Source organism: Herpailurus yagouaroundi, unplaced genomic scaffold (genome assembly GCF_014898765.1).
Source record: "Herpailurus yagouaroundi ecotype Mexico unplaced genomic scaffold, PumYag 483, whole genome shotgun sequence".
NCBI classification, from domain to species: Eukaryota; Metazoa; Chordata; class Mammalia; order Carnivora; family Felidae; genus Herpailurus; species Herpailurus yagouaroundi.
This window is the reverse complement of record NW_024412700.1, coordinates 4,502,622-4,521,458: the sequence shown is the minus strand read 5'-3', so window position 1 is coordinate 4,521,458 and position 18,837 is coordinate 4,502,622. Positions and strand designations below refer to the sequence as shown.

Below are 18,837 nucleotides of genomic sequence, written 5' to 3'. Positions count from 1 at the left end.
TTTGTTCATTTGAAAGTTTCTTTGCATCGGAAAACTTAGGCCAGGTTTGGATTAGTAAGCGGTGAAATGTAGCATAAATTCCTACAGCTGCTACTGGATGCCTCGTCATGGCTCTGGGACCAAGGACACACCTCACGTGGGGGGACGGTTTTGAGCCTGGGGCCTCAGACCCCTTTTGTGGGAACAAATGCAGGTTGATATATCCTCCCTGTTCGCCGCATGATTGCAGCCACTCCAAACAGTGCATCCCTGGTTACACACAGAGACTTCCTCTTGGGGGACAGACTTTGTAAATGCAGGTGCTCCTGTTGGATGCTCTGGAGGCCGGCTGTGAGAGGCTGCGACAGAAACGGGCCGTGGCACACAGAGGCCGAGCACTTGGGCTCTGGTCAGGACAGGTGCCCTGCGGGCCTTGCCTTTGTCGCGCTCGTGGAGCTGGAGCAGGAGGATAGGCCCGGGGCCGCCATTTCGTTCTTGCCGGGTGGGAGGACGTCCACGGTCGCCCTGTCAGATGCTCCGCTTAGTCTCACCTTAGGATCCACCTGCAAAGGGCATTAGGCACCGTAGTTACAAAGTTGCGTGAGGAGACTTGGCCAGTTCTTATCTTTGATTGCTTCTGCAGTACTTAAGTAATTTTAAAATGATACATCTTATAGATTATGACATTTGCAATTTTTACTGATGTTTCCAAGTATTTCTTAGATTCAGTATTTACTTAGCCTTATATATATTCTGTGCAAAAACAGACCTGCTGTCGAAGTGAGACTATGTGAAAATTACACGTGTGCCCACACATACACGCACATGCCAGCTCCTTCGGCGCCATACTGAGCGGTTGGTGGATTCGTGGACGAGAATGAAACCTTCTGCCTGGTTTTGACTCTTGGATGCGTTAGTGGCTCACCCTGTACACACCTGATCTTCAGGGCCTCGACGTCTGCCTCAGTTTGCTGGGGCACGGAGGACCGCCCTGGTCCTCCTTCACCCCGTAACCTGCCTGCAACGTGGGCTTTGAGAACCCTACGTGGCTTTCTTTGTTGTTAGCGCAGTATTTAATGTATAAAGACAAAGTTCTTAAAATATTTTTTTTTTTAAATATGAGTCTACGTACAGCACTCACTGACTTTTATACTAAAAACTGGTGTGGGTTAAAGATGATGTTTAGATGCACTGGTAAGTCATTTTTGTTTACTAGAGTGTTCTGTTTGCAAATTATCTGTTGGTTCTGTTTGTTTCTATGAGACACTTCTAGTGTGACTTTTTAATGTCTCAGAAATTGAAGTTTTACAAAAGGTGATTTCATACTTTGTTTTATAAGCATTCAAATGCGTGTTTGAGTTTTAAATCTTAAATGCATCGTGGCTGAAACTTAAGCGTATGTGTAGGATGCTTCCATTTCAGTTTTCTAAAAGGCAGTAATGACTCTGGTGGGATGTTGAGCGGGGGAAGAAGTGAATGTTTTCTCTCTTTTTTTGTGGAGTTCTTGGTAGAGCAATTTGTTGCAACCAGTTACAGCTAAAATGTACCATCAACAATTGAAATCACGGGTGTCATCGAATTTTTTGAGTTACTTAGTTGATTTTTCTAATCTTTTCCATAAAAGGACTGAGCTATACCCAGTTGTGGTCTGGGCAGCCTAATCCACAGTTCTTGGAAGAGTGAATGGCCATTGTCAACTGGTGAATTCACTGGCAGACAGAAGCCTTCACAGCAGTGGCTTTCCAGCTCTTTGACGAAAGGAAGAAATACACTCTTCATTGTAACCCTCACACGCGTGTATACGTGTGAACGACAATTTAAGGAAATAGTACCTACTTTCGGTATGTGATGCACGCTGGCATTTTCTGTTTTATTTTTTAGGATACTAGACACAGACCACTAATGCCAAGGGATCGTAAACTTTAGTTTGAAAAATACGGCTTCAGGATCTAGTTGAAAGATGAATGAATACAAAAACATTTTGGCTTTTGAATATTCTTTAGGTAAAAGTCATCACTGCAAACACCCCTGAAGCCGAAGTATTATACGTGCAGATTACTTGTTGCACTGCAAAACATGTAATTAAAATCAGTAGAAGTTGCTAAAGCTCGGGGGCGCCTGGGTGGCGCAGTCGGTTAAGCGTCCGACTTCAGCCAGGTCACGATCTCGCGGTCCGGGAGTTCGAGCCCCGCGTCAGGCTCTGGGCTGATGGCTCAGAGCCTGGAGCCTGTTTCCGATTCTGTGTCTCCCTCTCTCTCTGCCCCTCCCCCGTTCATGCTCTGTCTCTCTCTGTCCCAAAAATAAATAAACGTTGAAAAAAAAAAGAAGAAGTTGCTAAAGCTCTAAAAAGTGGGCTATGAAATTTCAAAACTAGGTGATTGATCCCTTCGTTTTGGAGGAAGAGATCTGGGAACTACTCTGGAAGAGAAGTTAGTTAACTTCCAGCTCTGCGTAATTCAGTTCGGTGAAAGTGTCTTCAAGTGTGATCAACTCGGAAATTCAGATGAAGCCCACTTCGTCTTAGGTGCGATTTTGGTGTTCTGTTCTCCTAAACCTACTGGAGAAGTCAAGTTCCCAAGCATGGGTGATGAGAAGTAGGGCGGCGGCACCTGATGTGCGTGATTCCGGAGGAGCAGAAAGATCGTCAGTGTCTGAATGTGAGGAGGTAGAGATTTAAATGCGAAGCTGAGGAAGAAAGTTTGATCAGTCACTGAACCTCCTGGGTGAATGTCTTAATGTCTTCTCTCTTGGAAAGCTCTTCTTAAAAGATACACTGCTTGCCAACAGTGGCCCCTGCGAACCCGGGACACGCTGGGACTTTGAGGGGCTGGACCGTTCTGCCCTATTGAGTAGCCACAGCTGTTGTATCCTATCGAATGGCTATGCGTACTTACAGATAGCTTTTGCATATGTCTTAGCACATTGTTCTGTTCTCGCTTTAGAAAGTTGTGATGAAGAGCTTCTCTTTTTTTGCACTCTCAGTACTTCACTTTTGGCCACCACGTGTGGGGGGGGTTTTCCCGCACCAGCCTCTTCTCCCAGTTCTCCGTGGATACCGTATCTGTGGCACACAATTTGATTTCCTTCTGACGCCATGTCCGTGGAGTTAGTGCAGACCCCACAGGTAAAGGGCTCAGTCCAAGATTGGCTCCCACCACCGCCTCAGTCGCCAGTGGCAGGTCTGGGCTGTCCCCTGTGCGTCGACCAACCAGCTCTCAGTCAGAGGTTCCCACCTCTCTCTGGCTCAGCGATTTGCTAGAGCGGCTCACGGAAGTCCGGGGAACAGTGCGCTTACCGGATTACCTGCTAGTGACAGAGGGTCCAGCTCAGGAACACCGGATGGAGGCGGCACACGGGCCAGGGGTCGGGGTGGGGACAGAGCTTCCCTGCCCCCGCCAGGTGCACCAGCCGCCCCGCACCGCCAGGTGCTGCCCGGCCCGGAAGCTCCCTGAACCCCTTCAGTTAGGGTGTTTTCAATGGAAGCTTCATTACACAGACATGATTGAGGAAAGGATTGGCCACTAGCGATCCTCAGGCTCCAGGCCTTCCTGCTCCCCACGGGTCGGAAGGGTGGGACCGAAGGTGGTAGTTCCCACTGGCCTGCTGTAGGAGCTTTCCCAAAGACAGCTTATTCACGGAAGCTCAGGTGTGGTCCAAAGGGCTCCTTACGCATATCAAAAGACACCTTTATCTTCTTATCGCTTTAGGAAATTCCACAGGCTTCATCTCCGTGCCAGGAATGGGGAGGAAGCCCAAATACATATTTCTTACTCTGAGTTACAAATTCACCCAGTTCCTAGGTATTAAAGTCTTGGATCAAAGGGAATGCACATTTTCAGACTACTTCCAGAAAGATCCTATCAATATACTCTCATCAACAGCACGTGAAGATGTGTTTCTCTAGCTAACACTGGATTTTGCCGGTCTTTTACGGGAGTGCCGACCTGAGAGGCAATCATTTCATTGTTTTTCTTTGCATTTTTAATAACTACTGGGAATTAAAAAAAAAAAAAATTTATCAGCTGTTTGTATTTCTACTTTTGTGAATTAGTATTAAATATACTTAGCCCATATGGATATTAAATGTTTATCTTTCTGATGTGTATATTTTTCCTGGTTTTTTTTTTAAACTTGTCCAATATTGGGTTTTTATGGTATTGAAACTTTACATTTTGAAGTAGTCAAAATGTGCAGTTTCCCATAATTTCTTGGTGCCATACTAAGGCCTTCGCTACCCTAAGACTTTTAAAGGTATTTCCCAATTTTTGCCCCTAACTACTTTGAGATGCAATTCACATATTACAAAACTCACTCTTAAAGCATATGATTTGTTGATATATAGTATATGCACAGAGTGGAGCAGCCATGACCACCATGGAACCCCGGATCATTTTTGTTACCCCACACCTAACTGCTTCTGTGTCTGTATTTTTTTTTTTTCCCCCGTAATTCATCAACCTCTTATCTGGATTTGTCTTGCCGAAAGGAATCAGATCACGATTGTGCAGAGACGTCACTGGCCACACAGCAACCATTCGTGCCAGGCGACCCAGCTCCGGTTTTTTTCAGGGTGGCACTGTGCCCGCCATGTGGCGCGGATCTGACCAGGGAGCTTGTGCAGAGTGTTGTGTAGGACCTCCAGGAAGGTGACTCGGAAGACGCCTGGCACTGCCCCACCTCCACCCTTCCTTTCCTCCGTGGCGCCATGGATGGGACGGGATGGGACAGCTGGGACCCCAAGAGCCGCTTCGGATTGTGACTTGCCCACTTGCCCATGAAGACAGTTGAAAGAGTTCGGATGCCCACCGAGTGCACAGCTGCCTGGCCGCCCACCCTCCGTGGCTTCTGTGCAGATGGCGACCCCTCTTAGATTCAGACGCCGCATTCAGCCGATGGGAGCACCTCAATGCAGTTCTGTCCTATCCTTGACTAATTTTATTGTTTCCCCAAAGGACAGGCCGGTATGACAGAGCCGTATGTTAAACAGTAATGTGATTTCAGCGCCGTTTTCATGAACTAAATGTCCATACACATCGAGTTCTATTTCTAAGTTTTATGTCCTGAACCTCTAATTGATGTATCTCATAAACTGATTCTGAAGAATATTCTCCTCTATTGACGTACCGAACACTAATCTTGTGTTTTGAATTATTAATACTTGTATTTACTCTTCCAGAGTCCTTGTTAGTGACTCATTCTGTCTGGAAATGTCCAGTTAATATGATGACTTTACCATACACACTGGAATTATAATTTGGAAGATGTATTCCTTTAGACAGATTAGCATTCACACTGGCCAAGAAAAATTTTTTTATTATTTAAAAAAAAAAATTTTATGCTTATTTTTGAGAGAGAGACAAAGCATGAGGAGGGACGGGGGAGAGAGAGAGGGAGACACAGAATCCAAACCAGGCTCCGGGCTCTGAGCCGTCGGCACAGAGCCCGATGCGGGGCTTGAACTCACAAACCGCGAGATCATGACCTGAGCTGAAGTCCGACACTTAACTGACTGAGCCACCCAGGCACCCCGGCAAAGAAATGAAAATTCTTATTTACAAAACATCCTGGAGACTGTTGACAAAATTCGAATAAAATCTGTAGATTAGCTAATACTTTTGTATCATTGTTAATTTGTGGTTCAGATAATTTTACCATGGCATGTTAACATGAGGGGAAGCTGGCGAAGAGTATAAGGGAATTCGATTTTCACCACTGTTTAACTGTTTGCAACAATTTCAAGTATTTAAAAATCCCAGAGACATTGTGTAACAAAGAATTAGGCTGGGTTCAGAAAGTACAAATGTGAACTCCTCTGCAAAGTGCCTTCAAGGATGGAGCCACGTGTTTGAGGAGGAGGAGCAGAAAGAGGCGTCTGGCCCCCCCGGGCACAGGTGTCTGTGGCCCGTGACTTGCCCACCTCAACCCTGCGAAGGTGGTCTAGCCAGGCTGCCTCCCCACCCCCCGCCCCCGGTACAGGCTTCACCCTGGTGTGCGTGTGTGTGTGTGTGTGTGTGTGTGTGTGTGTGTGTGTGTGTGTTTCTACATGTAGGCCTGAGAACCTTGCCATTTTTCAACAAAACTCATGGAAAATCCGTTAGTGTAATCTTTGATCTTAGGTCTTTCTTCTCTGGGCGGAATTAGGTCATGATTTGGGCGTATGCATTTAATATGAATCCTGATTATTGGGGCTTATGGGGAACTTTATCCTGTAACACTACCATGAGAACAAAAAATAAAAATTTTAAATTCTCACCCCATTTTAGATAAGTTAGACATGTACCTCCACTCCCTGCAGAAAGCAGAAAGCAGAAAGCAAGCACTTGATAGGGCTCAAGACTCGCGTATGGCCCATGGGAGCATTGAATATTTTAAGCGGAAGGAATTTGAGGTTTGCGCTTCTCCCCTGAAACAGGTCCTTAGACCCTCTTGTGAGAGTTGCCCTCCCTTCACCCAGAGAAAAGGAGCCTCCCAATCTCAGAGAGTCCTAACAGGCCTTGCTGAGTCCCCCAGGTTACACACTTCCCTCACACTGCTTAACCTGTTGTGTTTCCCACAACTCCTGTGCTTCATCGGATGTAGCGGAAAATAATCAGGTCTGTTTCTTTGGCTCTTTGTTTCTTGTGAAGCCTCCTGTGTCGTGCAAAACCTGTGCTAAATATATTTGTGTGCCTTTCTCCTATTAAGCAGCCTTTGTCAGTTTAATTTTTAGATCTAGCCGAGGACCCAAGAGGGTCCAGGAAAACTTTTTCTTCCCCTTCACTTTTTTTTTTAATGCAGTTACTATTTTTATTATCTTGATCCAAGGTGGAGCCAAACAAATAATTGCTCCTGTTACCTAGTTGTTGGCTACTGATCAGCTCTGCTGAAATTCAGTTCTTTGGGGTGAGTGTGTTTCCCAGCTTTTAATAATAATCACATCCACCAAGTTACTTTGGTTTGTCTTGGTAAACGGTTTCAGAAGACGACATTAAGAAATAGCGTTATTTGGGGGCACCTGTCTGGCTCGGTCGGTGGAGTGTGTGACTCTTGATCTCAGGGCTGTGGATTCGAGCCCCACATTGGGTGTAGAGATTCCTTAAAAAACATCTTAAAAAAAAAGAAATCGCCTTATTCAAAGTCAGTATGCTATGAATGTTTTACTGAGGCGTCATTGTGGTAATCTATCTAAAGGAAAACTTTTCAAGCCAGCCCAGAATATTTTGGTCACATTATAGGGAGTTGATCTTCGCGTCCCTGTCCCCAGCTTGTCTGTGTAACGTACAGATGGCAAACAAGTGACCTGCGGGCTATGCTTAACTCAAAATGTGATGTTGCGAGTTCAACATTTTAAAAATTGAGTCAACATTAATGAATCGCAAGGATTCCACAATACCCTCGTTGTGTGAGGTATTTTCATTTGTAGTTGTAACCTCAGTGTCTTTTTTTTTTTTAATTTTTTTTTTCAACGTTTATTTATTTTTGGGACAGAGAGAGACAGAGCATGAACGGGGGAGGGGCAGAGAGAGAGGGAGACACAGAATCGGAAACAGGCTCCAGGCTCCGAGCCATCAGCCCAGAGCCCGACGCGGGGCTCGAACTCACGGACCGCGAGATCGTGACCTGGCTGAAGTCGGACGCTTAACCGGCTGCGCCACCCAGGCACCCCCCTCAGTGTCTTTTTTTAATTAAAATGTCATACATTAGTTTCAGGCACATAACATAACGATTATATATATATATATATATATATATATAAGTGTATATATATATATATTGATTGTGTAGATATATATATATGTGTGTATCTGAATATATATATATATATATATATGTTGAAATGATCACCATTCAGTTACACACTTTTTTTTCTTGAGAACTTTTAAGAGTTACTCCCAGCAACTTTCAAATCTGTGATACAGTATTGTCAACCATCCTTGCTGTGCTGTCCATTAGATCTGAAGGACTTATTTTATAACTGGAAGTATGGACTTTTGGTCACTTCTACCCATTTCGCCTACCCCCACTCCCTACTCTAGGCAACCACCAATCTGTTCGCTGTATCTGTGAATTTGTTGTCGTCGTTGTTTTTTAGATTCTACATATCGAGATCCGATGGCATTTGTCTTTGTCTTATTTAGCATGAGGTCCATCCGTGTCCCAAACGGCCGGATTTCCCTTTTTTGTAGCTGAATAATATTCTATTGTACACGTGCACCACATCTCACCTATCGACGGACCCTTGAGTCGTTTCCGTATCTTCGCTGCTGTGAATAATGCTGCAGTGAACATGGAGGTGCTGATACCTTTCTGAATGAGTGTTTTCATTTTCTTTGGACAAGTACACAGAAGTGGAATGGCTGGATTACGTGGTAGTTCTATTTGTAACTTTTTGAGGAATCTCCTTGCTGCGTTCCATAGTGGCTGCATCGGTGTGCACTCCCACCAGCAGAGCGTCTCTCCATGTGCCTGCTGGCCATCCGTGTGTGTTTGGGAAGGTGCCTATTTCGATTTGCCCCTTTCTAAATTGGATTGTTTGTTTTGCTATTGAATTGGAGAAGTTCTTTATATAGTTTGGATATTAACCCCGTAGCAGGTTATGATTTGCAAACATTTTCATTTTGCTGTTTTTTTTTTTTTTTTTTTTTTTTTTTTGCTGTGAAGAAGCTTTTTTGTTTGCTTTTCTTGTCTTTGCTTTTGGCGTCAGATCCAAAAAGTCATCGCTGAGACCGATGTCAAAGAGCTTACCCCCTGTGTATTTTGGGAATTTTATGGTTTCAGGTCTTACGTTCAAGGCCTTAATCCATTTTGAGTTGACGTGTGTGTATGCTGTAAAGGAGTGGGCCGGTTCCAACTTTAGCACGTGGCTATCCAGCTTCCCAGCACCATTTATTGAAGGGAATGTTCCTTCCCCGTGGCATGTTCTCGGCTCCTTTGTCATAAGTTAATTGACCGTATACGCGTGGGTTTGTTTCCGGGCTGCCTGTTTCACCGATTTATTTTTATGCCAATGCCATGTCGTTGTCGGTGCCAAAAGATTAAACATCGTTTGGCTGAGAGGGATCGTTCGAGTGCTAGAAGACCTGGCGACATTAAGTTCCACATCTTGGAATCATGGCGGTAGTAGCTGCTTTCTTCACTGATCGGTTACCTGCTTGGCCGCAGAAGGCACGTGAGTTTGCCCGGTTTGCCAGAATAAGAGACCAGATGCACGTGTTATTTCTTTGCATTTTTTGTCGAAAACGGTTTTTGAGTAGAGCTGACACGCGGCGTCATGTTCGTTTCAGGCGTGCGACACGGTGACTCGGCTTCCTAGATGTTAGGCTGTGCTCACCAATGCCGGGGCTGCTGGTGGCCCGCCTCAGGTCAGAGAGGGCTCAGAACAGCCCCGCCCGCAGATACCCTCCCTGGGCATTCGGCCTTTCCGGGAGGCGGTTAGCTATATTTAACACGCGCTTGTCCACCAAGGCGTGTCAACACACATACAGATTATACTGCACGAGAGCAGCAAACATTCCTGCTACTTACGAGGGACTGCATTTTGAACCTAACTGCCAGCCGGTATTTATGAAAACGGCACGAGAAGGGGTTTCCCACCAGAACTGCTTTTTTTTTTTTTTTTTTTTAATTTTTTTTTTCAACGTTTATTTATTTTGGGGACAGAGAGAGACAGAGCGTGAACGGGGGAGGGGCAGAGAGAGAGAGGGAGACACAGAATCGGAAACAGGCTCCAGGCTCCGAGCCATCAGCCCAGAGCCCGACGCGGGGCTCGAACTCCCGGACCGCGAGATCGTGACCTGGCCGAAGTCGGACGCTTAACCGACTGCGCCACCCAGGTGCCCCCAGAACTACTTGAAGTACACACGGTCAGCACGCCCTACGGACGTTCCAGACAAGCCAGATCCACCACAGACACATGCCCGGCAGACTGTGCCCAAGCGGGCGTCCCAGAAATTGCTGTCATTGACCACGGTGTGGCCGCGCTACAGGGGAACGTTGTACAGAATCTGCCCCGTGAAACTCACCACTGCATACCTGAGGTGAACACCGTTCTGTTTATCGTGTCCTGTCATTTTGTCTTTGTGGCACAAGCCGTGTCTGAGTGCAAGCAGTGGCCATCCACGAGGCGGGGATACGTGTCCCCGTGAGCGGTGCGCTCCCCTGTGGCAGGGTCTGGACCTCCGTGTTGCTGAGGGATGGCCCGGAAGCCTGTGGCCTAGGCAGGAGCACGCGGGCGGCTCTGAAGGGACGGTGGCTGGAAGACGTCCACTGGCCGACCCCTCTCAGCTGGCTCTCTGGAAGCGAGACCTGCATGGCGCTCCTCCACGGCCACCCCGGTCACCAACTCGAGAAACAGAAGAAAGGGGACACTTGTCTCAAAAGGGGAGGAAGAGTAGTCCCTCTTTTCTGAACACTTGCCTTGTTTCCAACTCATGGACGTTATGAATTGTGTAACAGACACGGGTTTCCTTTTTGGGCCCACTGCTCAGAAGTCCAGACCCGAACGGGCAGTGATTGCTGCCGAAGGAAGTGCGCGTGGGTGTCTGTTGTGCGTGGCTCACCCCTCCTTCCTGTCCCCCCTCCCCCTGTTCCCACTCTTGTTTCCTCCCCCTCTTTGGTTCCACCTTCATTTATGCCTTCTTGTATTCATCACAAGTCTTTGGTTGCAGGTCAGAAACCAAATTCACAAGGCTCAGGGAACGTGGCTGGACGCAACTCACACTTTGGGGCCAAGCCCGGCTGAGCCCCCCACAGTGCAGCCAAACCCACCCGACACGCAGGAAATAAATCCTAGTTGTTACAGGCACCGTTACAGCCACCGGACTGGCAAATCCCATTCCCTGGTCACGTGAAACAAAACTGGAATTCACTAATCAAGATGGTCATAAACCACGTACCCAGTCACTTGGAGATGTGAGAACAATTACGATGATGGATTTAAATAGCATTTTCCTTTCCCAGGTCTTCTACTGACTTCCCACGCTCTCTTGGTCAGCGACCCAGTTCTCCTACAAGAGACCTGAAGCTGTGATGTAATCGTGTGAAAGTCTGCATGGTTTTTGTGACTTGACCTGAAAATGTGTCGTCATCGTCAAACTGTCCAGAGAAGCAGCTACTCCACTGCATCCTTGTTTATTGTCCTGTGGTTGAAACTTGGGTCTCCCCAAGCCTTGGTGGGAATGCCATTCCAGGAGGCTTTTCAGTAAGAAAAATACCTGCTTTCACATCGTCACAGCTGCCTGAGACTCGTCCCTGAACACTCACAAGATCTTCACTGCCCTCGTCCCCGGTGACGACCCATTCCAGACCCCATCGCCGCTGATTTTCCTGTGTCTGTCGTCCACAACTCATAATTCCTGTGTCAGTCATGTACTTGGCTGCACAGAGCAGAAGTGGACTCTGTCCACTTAGCGGGAAAACAGGCCACCGGAAGGATGTGTGGCAGCACAGATTCAGTGGGAGAGCTCGAGAAATGGGCTCAGAAGGCAGGCAGGAGTGCAGGGAGTCTGGACAGTAAGACCCAGTCATCGTCCCGAGGAACAGGAGCATTGGGATGTGGCCACACACGGTCCTCAGTGGACTCTCGCCATCACTGAGTGACCCATGCAGCCTTGGACTCTCCCTCCAGGGGGCAGGGGGATCAGACTACCCAGGCCTTGGCCACACGGCTCTGCTCTGCCTTTCAGGGCGTGGACGGAGAGGCGTGCACGTCATCGGCCTTCTGGGTGGACGTGGAAGGCTATGAGCTGCTAACTTCTGCCGTCTCAGGACAGAAGTGCTTACTCACTGTTTAGAGCTTGTCCAGTTTACAGCTGGTGCCCCCCCCCCCCCCCCCCATCTGTAGTCTCGCTCTCCACAGTTTCAGTTACCCAGTCACCTGTGATCCCAGAGCGGATGAGCCTCCTGACGGAAGACCCGTAAGAGCTGGACGCTCCATCACAGTGCCCGCATGACTCGCCTCACCGCACCTCGTCATGCGGGCATTAGATCTCCCAACTTCCTCCTCACCAGGTGAGCACAGCACAGTGAGATATTCTGAGACAGAAACCACCGTCACGTGACTTTTATTACCGTACATGGTTCTGTTTATTTTTAGGTATTAATTTTTACTACAACCTAATTTATAAACTAAACTTTATCTTCGGTATGTACGTATAGGAGAAGATGCAGTAGGAAAATAGGGTTTGGTACCATCTGTGGTTTTCTGCGTCGACTGGGGGTCTTGGGGCATGTCCCCTGTGGATGAGTGGGACAAGGCTGTTAACAGATTTTGGACAAATTTTGCTTGTCCAAATTTTGCAGTGGGGTGCCCCATCATTTACAAGATGTTTGAGCACACTCCAATATATGTGTATTTATTCGTGAGTGATAGGTATTTATAAAGCTATTTATAAATAAAACCTATCAGACGAGCATTTTGAAAGGATGAGATTGAAAGAAAGGAATATACATTTTAGTATTTCTTTCCACATGATGTCAGGATTGTTCCGCACCCCTGACACGTGTGCACCTGGGCTTGGCGACCCACGTCTTCCTCCTCCTGGGCTCCCGCTTCCGGTCTCTTTGCCCTGCGGCTAGCTGTGGCCGTGGCGACGTGTGCCCGGACGCCCAAGCTCCACCCGGTAAGCACCTCTGCCTGCTTTTCCCCGGTGATGAGAACGTTCACGGACTCAGGGTAGAGGAGCCATGAGACAGAAGTCGGAAGGAGCCGGGGAGCCAGAGGCTTCTTAGAGCACCCCGTCAGCACCCGTCCCCCCTCCCAACCGCCAGTGGCCTGTGGGGCTCAGGAGGAACAGGCTTCTTTGCAAGCCACTGAGATCTGGGGCCTTTCCCGCTACGGCAGGGGGGTACTTGGCCTGTACAACTGTACTTCGTTATTGCAAACCAGCAAGGTCCCGGGAAGAGGAGAGCACAGTCACACCCTTCCGATCCAAGCAGACTCCCATGGATGTCCACACGTACCAGCTACAACGGAGCGGCTCGAAGTCACTGAACGTGATTTGCCGTCTCCTGGTGCCGAATGCCACTGAGTATGTTATTTTTATACTTTGGGTTTACGTATTAGAAGCGCTGGAGTACAATAGTCATTTATCACATAGAAATAAAGCAATGACTACAAAACGAGAATTAGGAATGGCAAGGAGTGTTTCTGAGACAATTTAAGGAGTGTTTTCAGGTTCCTAGCTCGTTGGGCACCCAGTCGCTGTGTGTATGCAGCCACGTGCACAGGCCATCCTGGCAGGCCCGACCCAGTGTCAACCACAACTCCGTGGAGACAGGCCAGGTAACCAGATGACCATGAAGGGACGAGAGTGATCTTGCTGCTGGGAGCAATCCCAACTGATCACCTAAGAAGCACAGCAGATCACCCAAGTACAGAACCTCCGCAACTCGACCTTTTATCCATCCCTCACTTATTTCAACTGATTAAGCTTATCAGTTTGAAATGTTTATAGACTAAAGACTAAAACTGGGTAGGTGGTCAGCTTTAGAAATACATTTAGGGTTCCTACACACAGCTGGTAAAAACACGTTTCATTGGAGAACAGATTACACCAGAGCACTTAACCCCAAACCCATACAGTTTATCCAAAATTAAGGTAAACGTCCCCCCCCCCCCAGGAATGATAGTTTTCCCTGACTATGAATTCAACATTCCAGAATTTTCTTTTGATAGCAAGAGCGGCAGAGGGGGCAGGCATGGAGAGGAGAGCTGTCTCCCAGGGAGAACTCCTCCAGGGCAAGGAGACACGTGTGGTGAAACACATGTGAGCAGGACAGGAGGACCATCTCTCGGGAAGGCTGGCCGCAGAGCATCTCCACCGGGTCCTGGCGACAGTCGCCGCTGGTGGGGAGTGGGGTGAGGCAGATGGGACACTCATGGGTCTCCCGGTGCAGAGCCTGCAGCACAGGACAGGGAGTGAGTTGCTTGTGCAGGGTGTGAAGGGAAGCTTCCTGAACTTAAGGGAGAACCATATACCAAGAGACAGGGATATTCTAGAAATGAACACCAATTGCACATATACTGTTACTCTTGTGAAATATGGGAAGGGATAGTAACTCACGGCTGAAGCAATTTTTTTTTTTAGTAATCTCTACACCCAGTGTGGGGCTCAAACTCACGACCCCAAGACAAGAGTTGCATGTTCTTGGGGAGCCTGGGTGGCCCAGTTGGCTAAGCGTCCAACTTCAGCTCAGGTCAGGATCCCACGGTTCATGAGTTTGAGCCCCGAGTCGGGCTCCATGCTGCCAGGGCGGAGTTTGCTTGGGATTCTCTCTCCCTCTCTCCGACCCTCCCTGCTTGTGCGCTCTCTCTCTCTCTCTCTCTCTCTCAAATAAACTTTAAAAAAAAAAAAAAAAAGAGTTGCATGCTCTTCTGACTGAGCCAGCCAGGTGCCCATGTGATAAGCAATTTTAAAACAAACAAAAATACTTTATAAAATACTGAGCATTAACGACATAGATTTCCTTTTAATTAAGCAATAAAGAGTAGTCCTTTTCAAAATCCTTGACCCTGGATAGCTGCTGAACTTTCTTTATAGATTTTCCTATTTTCATCATTTTCTTTTTTTTTTTTATTTTTTTTCAACGTTTATTTATTTTTGGGACAGAGAGAGACAGAACATGAACGGGGGAGGGGCAGAGAGAGAGGGAGACACAGAATCGGAAACAGGCTCCAGGCTCTGAGCCATCAGCCCAGAGCCCGACGCGGGGCTCGAACTCCCGGACCGCGAGATCGTGACCTGGCTGAAGTCGGACGCTTAACCGACTGCGCCACCCAGGCGCCCCGCTATTTTCATCATTTTCTAAGTAAGGTTTTCCTCTGTTGAATTCAGAGTGTCCCTTTCTTCCATGGCCACTACAGATGCAAGACGAGGGCAGGCCCGGGCTTGAAGGAAAACCAGGAAAGTAACACGTGGGGCGGTGTTTCCCCTTTGGTGTTCTCACTGCTCACAAAAAAGGCATCATCAAAGCAGTTTCCGGCTGAAGGGCCTTGACCTCACCCCAGACTGGACAACGAAGGTTCGAGGACCACCCCCCGCCCCCTCCCGCCGGTTCAGGCTCAGCCAGGGCTGGAAGCACGGATCTGGCACCACCAGGTCCCCAAGTCTCCCCTCTAATGTCACCCAGACTCCTGGGGGCTCTGCTGCTTCCGGTTAGTGACCCAAGCCTACCTGGATCTGGATCTTCTCCCAGTCTCCGTCTGTGAGCTCGTGGCCACACCTGCCCTCCAGCTGCTGAAGGACGCTTCGGTTTATGGCCAGGCAGTGGTCGATTTCCGAAAACAGCTCTTCTATGTTTGTGTTGTAGGAGCACAGTATGCGGCGGCTGATTTCTGTGAACTGGAAAGGACACGGGAGGCAGCAGGCTAACGCCGGGTGAAATTCTACACGGAGGCAGAAGGGAAGCCTCTTCTTGAATTCTGACGGCCTTGTTTTGCTAACTTTCCTCAGGTCTCTACCTTTGAATGAGACTTTTTAGGGGAGCGCCTGGGGGCCCAGTCGGTTAAGCATCTGACTCTTGATTCCGACTGAGGCCATGATCTCAGGGTTCGTGAATTTGAGCCCAGTGTCGGGCTCTGGGCTGACAGTGAGTGCAGAGCCTGCTTGGGATTCTCTGTCTCCCTCTCTCTCTGCCCCTCCCCGGCTCACGCTGTCTCTCCCTGTCTCTCTGCTCCTCCCCTCCCTCTCTCTCAAAAAACCGAACATTTAAATAAAAGACTTTTTGGGGAAACAGACATACAGATGTTTACTTAACAGAGCCACGTTCGGGTAGTTTATGCAAAAAGATTCACAAAGGTTCACCTGGTTGCAAGTCTTGGTGGTTGCTAACAAGGAATACGCTGTAACTAAAAGTTGCGAAGACATAAGAGGGAAAAGGAAGTGGCGAGGAGAGGGGCATTAGAATCGCTCAGGATTAGTGCCACTGTGGCCTGCCCCGCAGCCTTGGCTCCTGCACTCAAGCTGGCCCTCACCGCGCTGGCTGCCACAAGGCCCGAGGGCCAGCGACACCGGAGGCAGTGCTCTTGCCAGCCCTCTGCCCCCAGCTGCCTTCCCCCTGGGGCTGCATGTTATGAACGATCATTTTAGCGCGACCATGAAAAAAAAAAAGAAAGAAACCCAAGAGAAAGATTTTCCCTTCTTGTAAACTCCTTAGGCATTCTGCCTTTCTCACCAAGCCCCAACATCATAATTTGAAAACTCCCATTGCCTGAGGACCTCGAAAATCTCTTTATGGGGGGTAATCAATTTATGGACAGTGGCACACCCCCTTGCTACGGATCTTTAGGACTTAGTTTAAACTTCCGTTTCCCTTGCTAGTCTACCGTATGGAGGCAGCATTTTATCTCCAACTTTAAGGTGGTTTGCTTTTTTTTTAATTTTTTTTTTATTTTTTTATTTTTAGATTTTTTTTTTCAACATTTATTTATTTTTTGGGACAGAGAGAGACAGAGCATGAACGGGGGAGGGGCAGAGAGAGAGGGAGACACAGAATCGGAAACAGGCTCCAGGCTCCGAGCCATCAGCCCAGAGCCTGACGCGGGGCTCGAACTCACGGACCGCGAGATCGTGACCTGGCTGAAGTCGGATGCTTAACCGACTGCGCCACCCAGGCGCCCCAAGGTGGTTTGCTTTTGAAAGTATTGTCCTTAGAGTTCTCTAAGGCCCCTCCCCTGCTCAGTTCTTTTTATAAAGTACTACTTTTTAATATAAAGTACTGCGTTTTTGATACAAAAGGACTTAGAAACACAGTGATCTCGGGACGAATGGTTTTAGCTGGCTGTGGGATGACGTGCTATCGCCTTCTGATGGCAACGAGCTGGAATCGCCGGGGGGAAGCAAAGCCATTAGACGTGTGTTTGCAGCTGGAATTTGCTCAGATCCGACGAGTAGGAGGGGGCACGCCTAGATGCTGCGGGAGTCACAGGGACTCGCAGTATGTTCGTTTGTGAGCCATTACTTGGTAGCACGTGCTAACTTGCAAAGTAGTTTAACATGACATCCTTGGCTCTCCTCTCCTCCCCTGGACTCTGCTTGGCCGTGTGCGGACTTGGCAATATTTACTGTGTGATTCTCCCGGATTTCTCCAAAGTGAGGAATCTTCAGCCTTTCTGTACATGCTCTTCCGTCAAGATGCCATTGCTCCTTTTCAAAAAGGGAAAGCCGTAGAAATTTTGGTTTGTTAGAAATCTAACATGTCTACATCTTCCAGCTCTTGTTTTGCTGGTGTTTGCATTACAGCAGTTCGGGTTTTAGACGGCTTGCCCGTCTTCCCATAAGTCCTGCATGATTTTCCAGGAACGAACACATTGGGAGCAAAGCCTAGATAGAAGAGCGATTTCGTGGTTGCGGAGGGCTCCTTACATCTCGTTAGAGGTGCTGGGAAGGGAGAACAGTTTCCTGTTTCCACTTAGATTGTGGGGGTCTGGATTATTAGAGTGAGGAAGGGGAAAGGCAAAGACCAGAAGCGACTAGGGCAGGGGTGGGGGCGGAGCGAATGGTTCCTATCAGAGGGTTTTGGGGAGAACCCTCACGCATGCTGGTGGGAGCGTTAGGTGGGGCAGCCGCTGTGGGAAACGGTACGGAGGCTCCTCAAAAGGTCGAAATGCCGTCTGAGCCGACAGTTCCACTGCTGGGTATTTGCCCAAAGAAAATGAAAGCGCCAGTTTGAGAAGATACACGCCCCCCCGTGTTCACTGCGGCATTGTCCACGGAAGCCGAGACGCGGAAGCAGCCCGGGTGTCCATCCACGGGCGAGTGGATAAAGAAGACGGAACGTGCAGACACTGACACTCGCACAGGAGTCGCACACAGCCATAAAGAGGCCGGGACAACATGGATGTACCTAGGGAGCAGCGTGCTGAGCAAAGTAAGTCAGATTGAGAAAGACAGATGCCGTGCGACTTTACTCGTGTGTGGAATCTAAAAAACGTGAACAGGGGCGTCTGGGTGGCGCAGTCGGTTGGGCGTCCGACTTCAGCCAGGTCACGATCTCGCGGTCCGTGAGTTCGAGCCCCGCGTCGGGCTCTGGGCTGATGGCTCAGAGCCTGGAGCCTGTTTCTGATTCTGTGTCTCCCTCTCTCTCTGCCCCTCCCCCGTTCATGCTCTGTCTCTCTCTGTCCCAAAAATAAATAAACATTGAAAAAAAATTAAAAAAAAAATAAAAATAAAAATAAAAACCGTGAACATCCCGAGGGGAGGGGGGAGGGGGGCCAGACGGAGTCTCCTCATTGTGGGATGAACGGATCCCGGGAAGAAAAGGCCGGCGTGGGGGATGCCGCCACCGATGCCGTGGAGGTCTCGTGCGGTGACAGACGGCGGTTACACGCGTGGAGAGCAAGGCGTGATGCGCACGCTTGTGCGATCGCCACTTTGCACGCTGTGTGTCGACTCTGCTCGAATTAGGAGAAGGGGTTTTGGCGACAGGACTGTGCTTGCTGTCGTTGTTTTCCTTCCCGTCGTCTTCTGAAGACCGTGTGCGATGCGCTGAGAAAAAGCCCTTTTCGTAAAACTGTTTGTAGAACTCTCTAAAAGGTAAGACCCGGGGGGCGCCTGGGGGGCGCAGTCGGTTGAGCGTCCGACTTCAGCCGGGTCCCGATCTCGCGTGATCTCCCGTGATCTCGCGTGAGTTCGAGCCCCGCGTCGGGCTCTGGGCTGACGGCTCAGAGCCTGGAGCCTGTTTCCGATTCTGTGTCTCCCTCTCTCTCTGCCCCTCCCCCGTTCATGCTCTGTCTCTCTCTGTCCCAAAAATAAATAAACGTTGGAAATAAATAAATAAATAAATAAATAAATAAAAAATAAAAGGTAAGACCCGGGCCTGGCTGCTCTGGGTCACCCCCGTCCTGCAGAAATGTAACACGAACCCTAGACTTGGAGGAAC

General features: G+C 48.6%; 1 protein-coding gene across 10 annotated transcripts in view; it reads right to left on the bottom strand.

Annotated features, from left to right (window-relative positions):
* Positions 1–369: 369 nt before the first annotated feature.
* The window catches only part of RNF32 (ring finger protein 32), a 52,357-nt gene continuing 33,889 nt past the window's right edge, over positions 370–18,837 (bottom strand). For 4 of the 10 annotated variants that reach the window (XM_040464448.1, XM_040464449.1, XM_040464446.1 and 1 more), the window contains 2 exons: positions 15,132–15,299; positions 12,965–13,857 (listed from right to left, as the gene is read on the bottom strand). In XM_040464448.1, coding sequence (XP_040320382.1) covers positions 13,606–13,857; positions 15,132–15,299 — 420 coding nt within the window. In that variant the 3' untranslated portion in view covers positions 12,965–13,605. Of the gene's footprint in view, positions 543–12,964; positions 13,858–14,800; positions 14,846–14,885; positions 14,904–15,131; positions 15,300–16,723; positions 17,103–18,837 lie in introns of those variants that run through there. The other 6 variants (XM_040464450.1, XM_040464451.1, XM_040464454.1 and 3 more) reach the window with 6 other exon arrangements.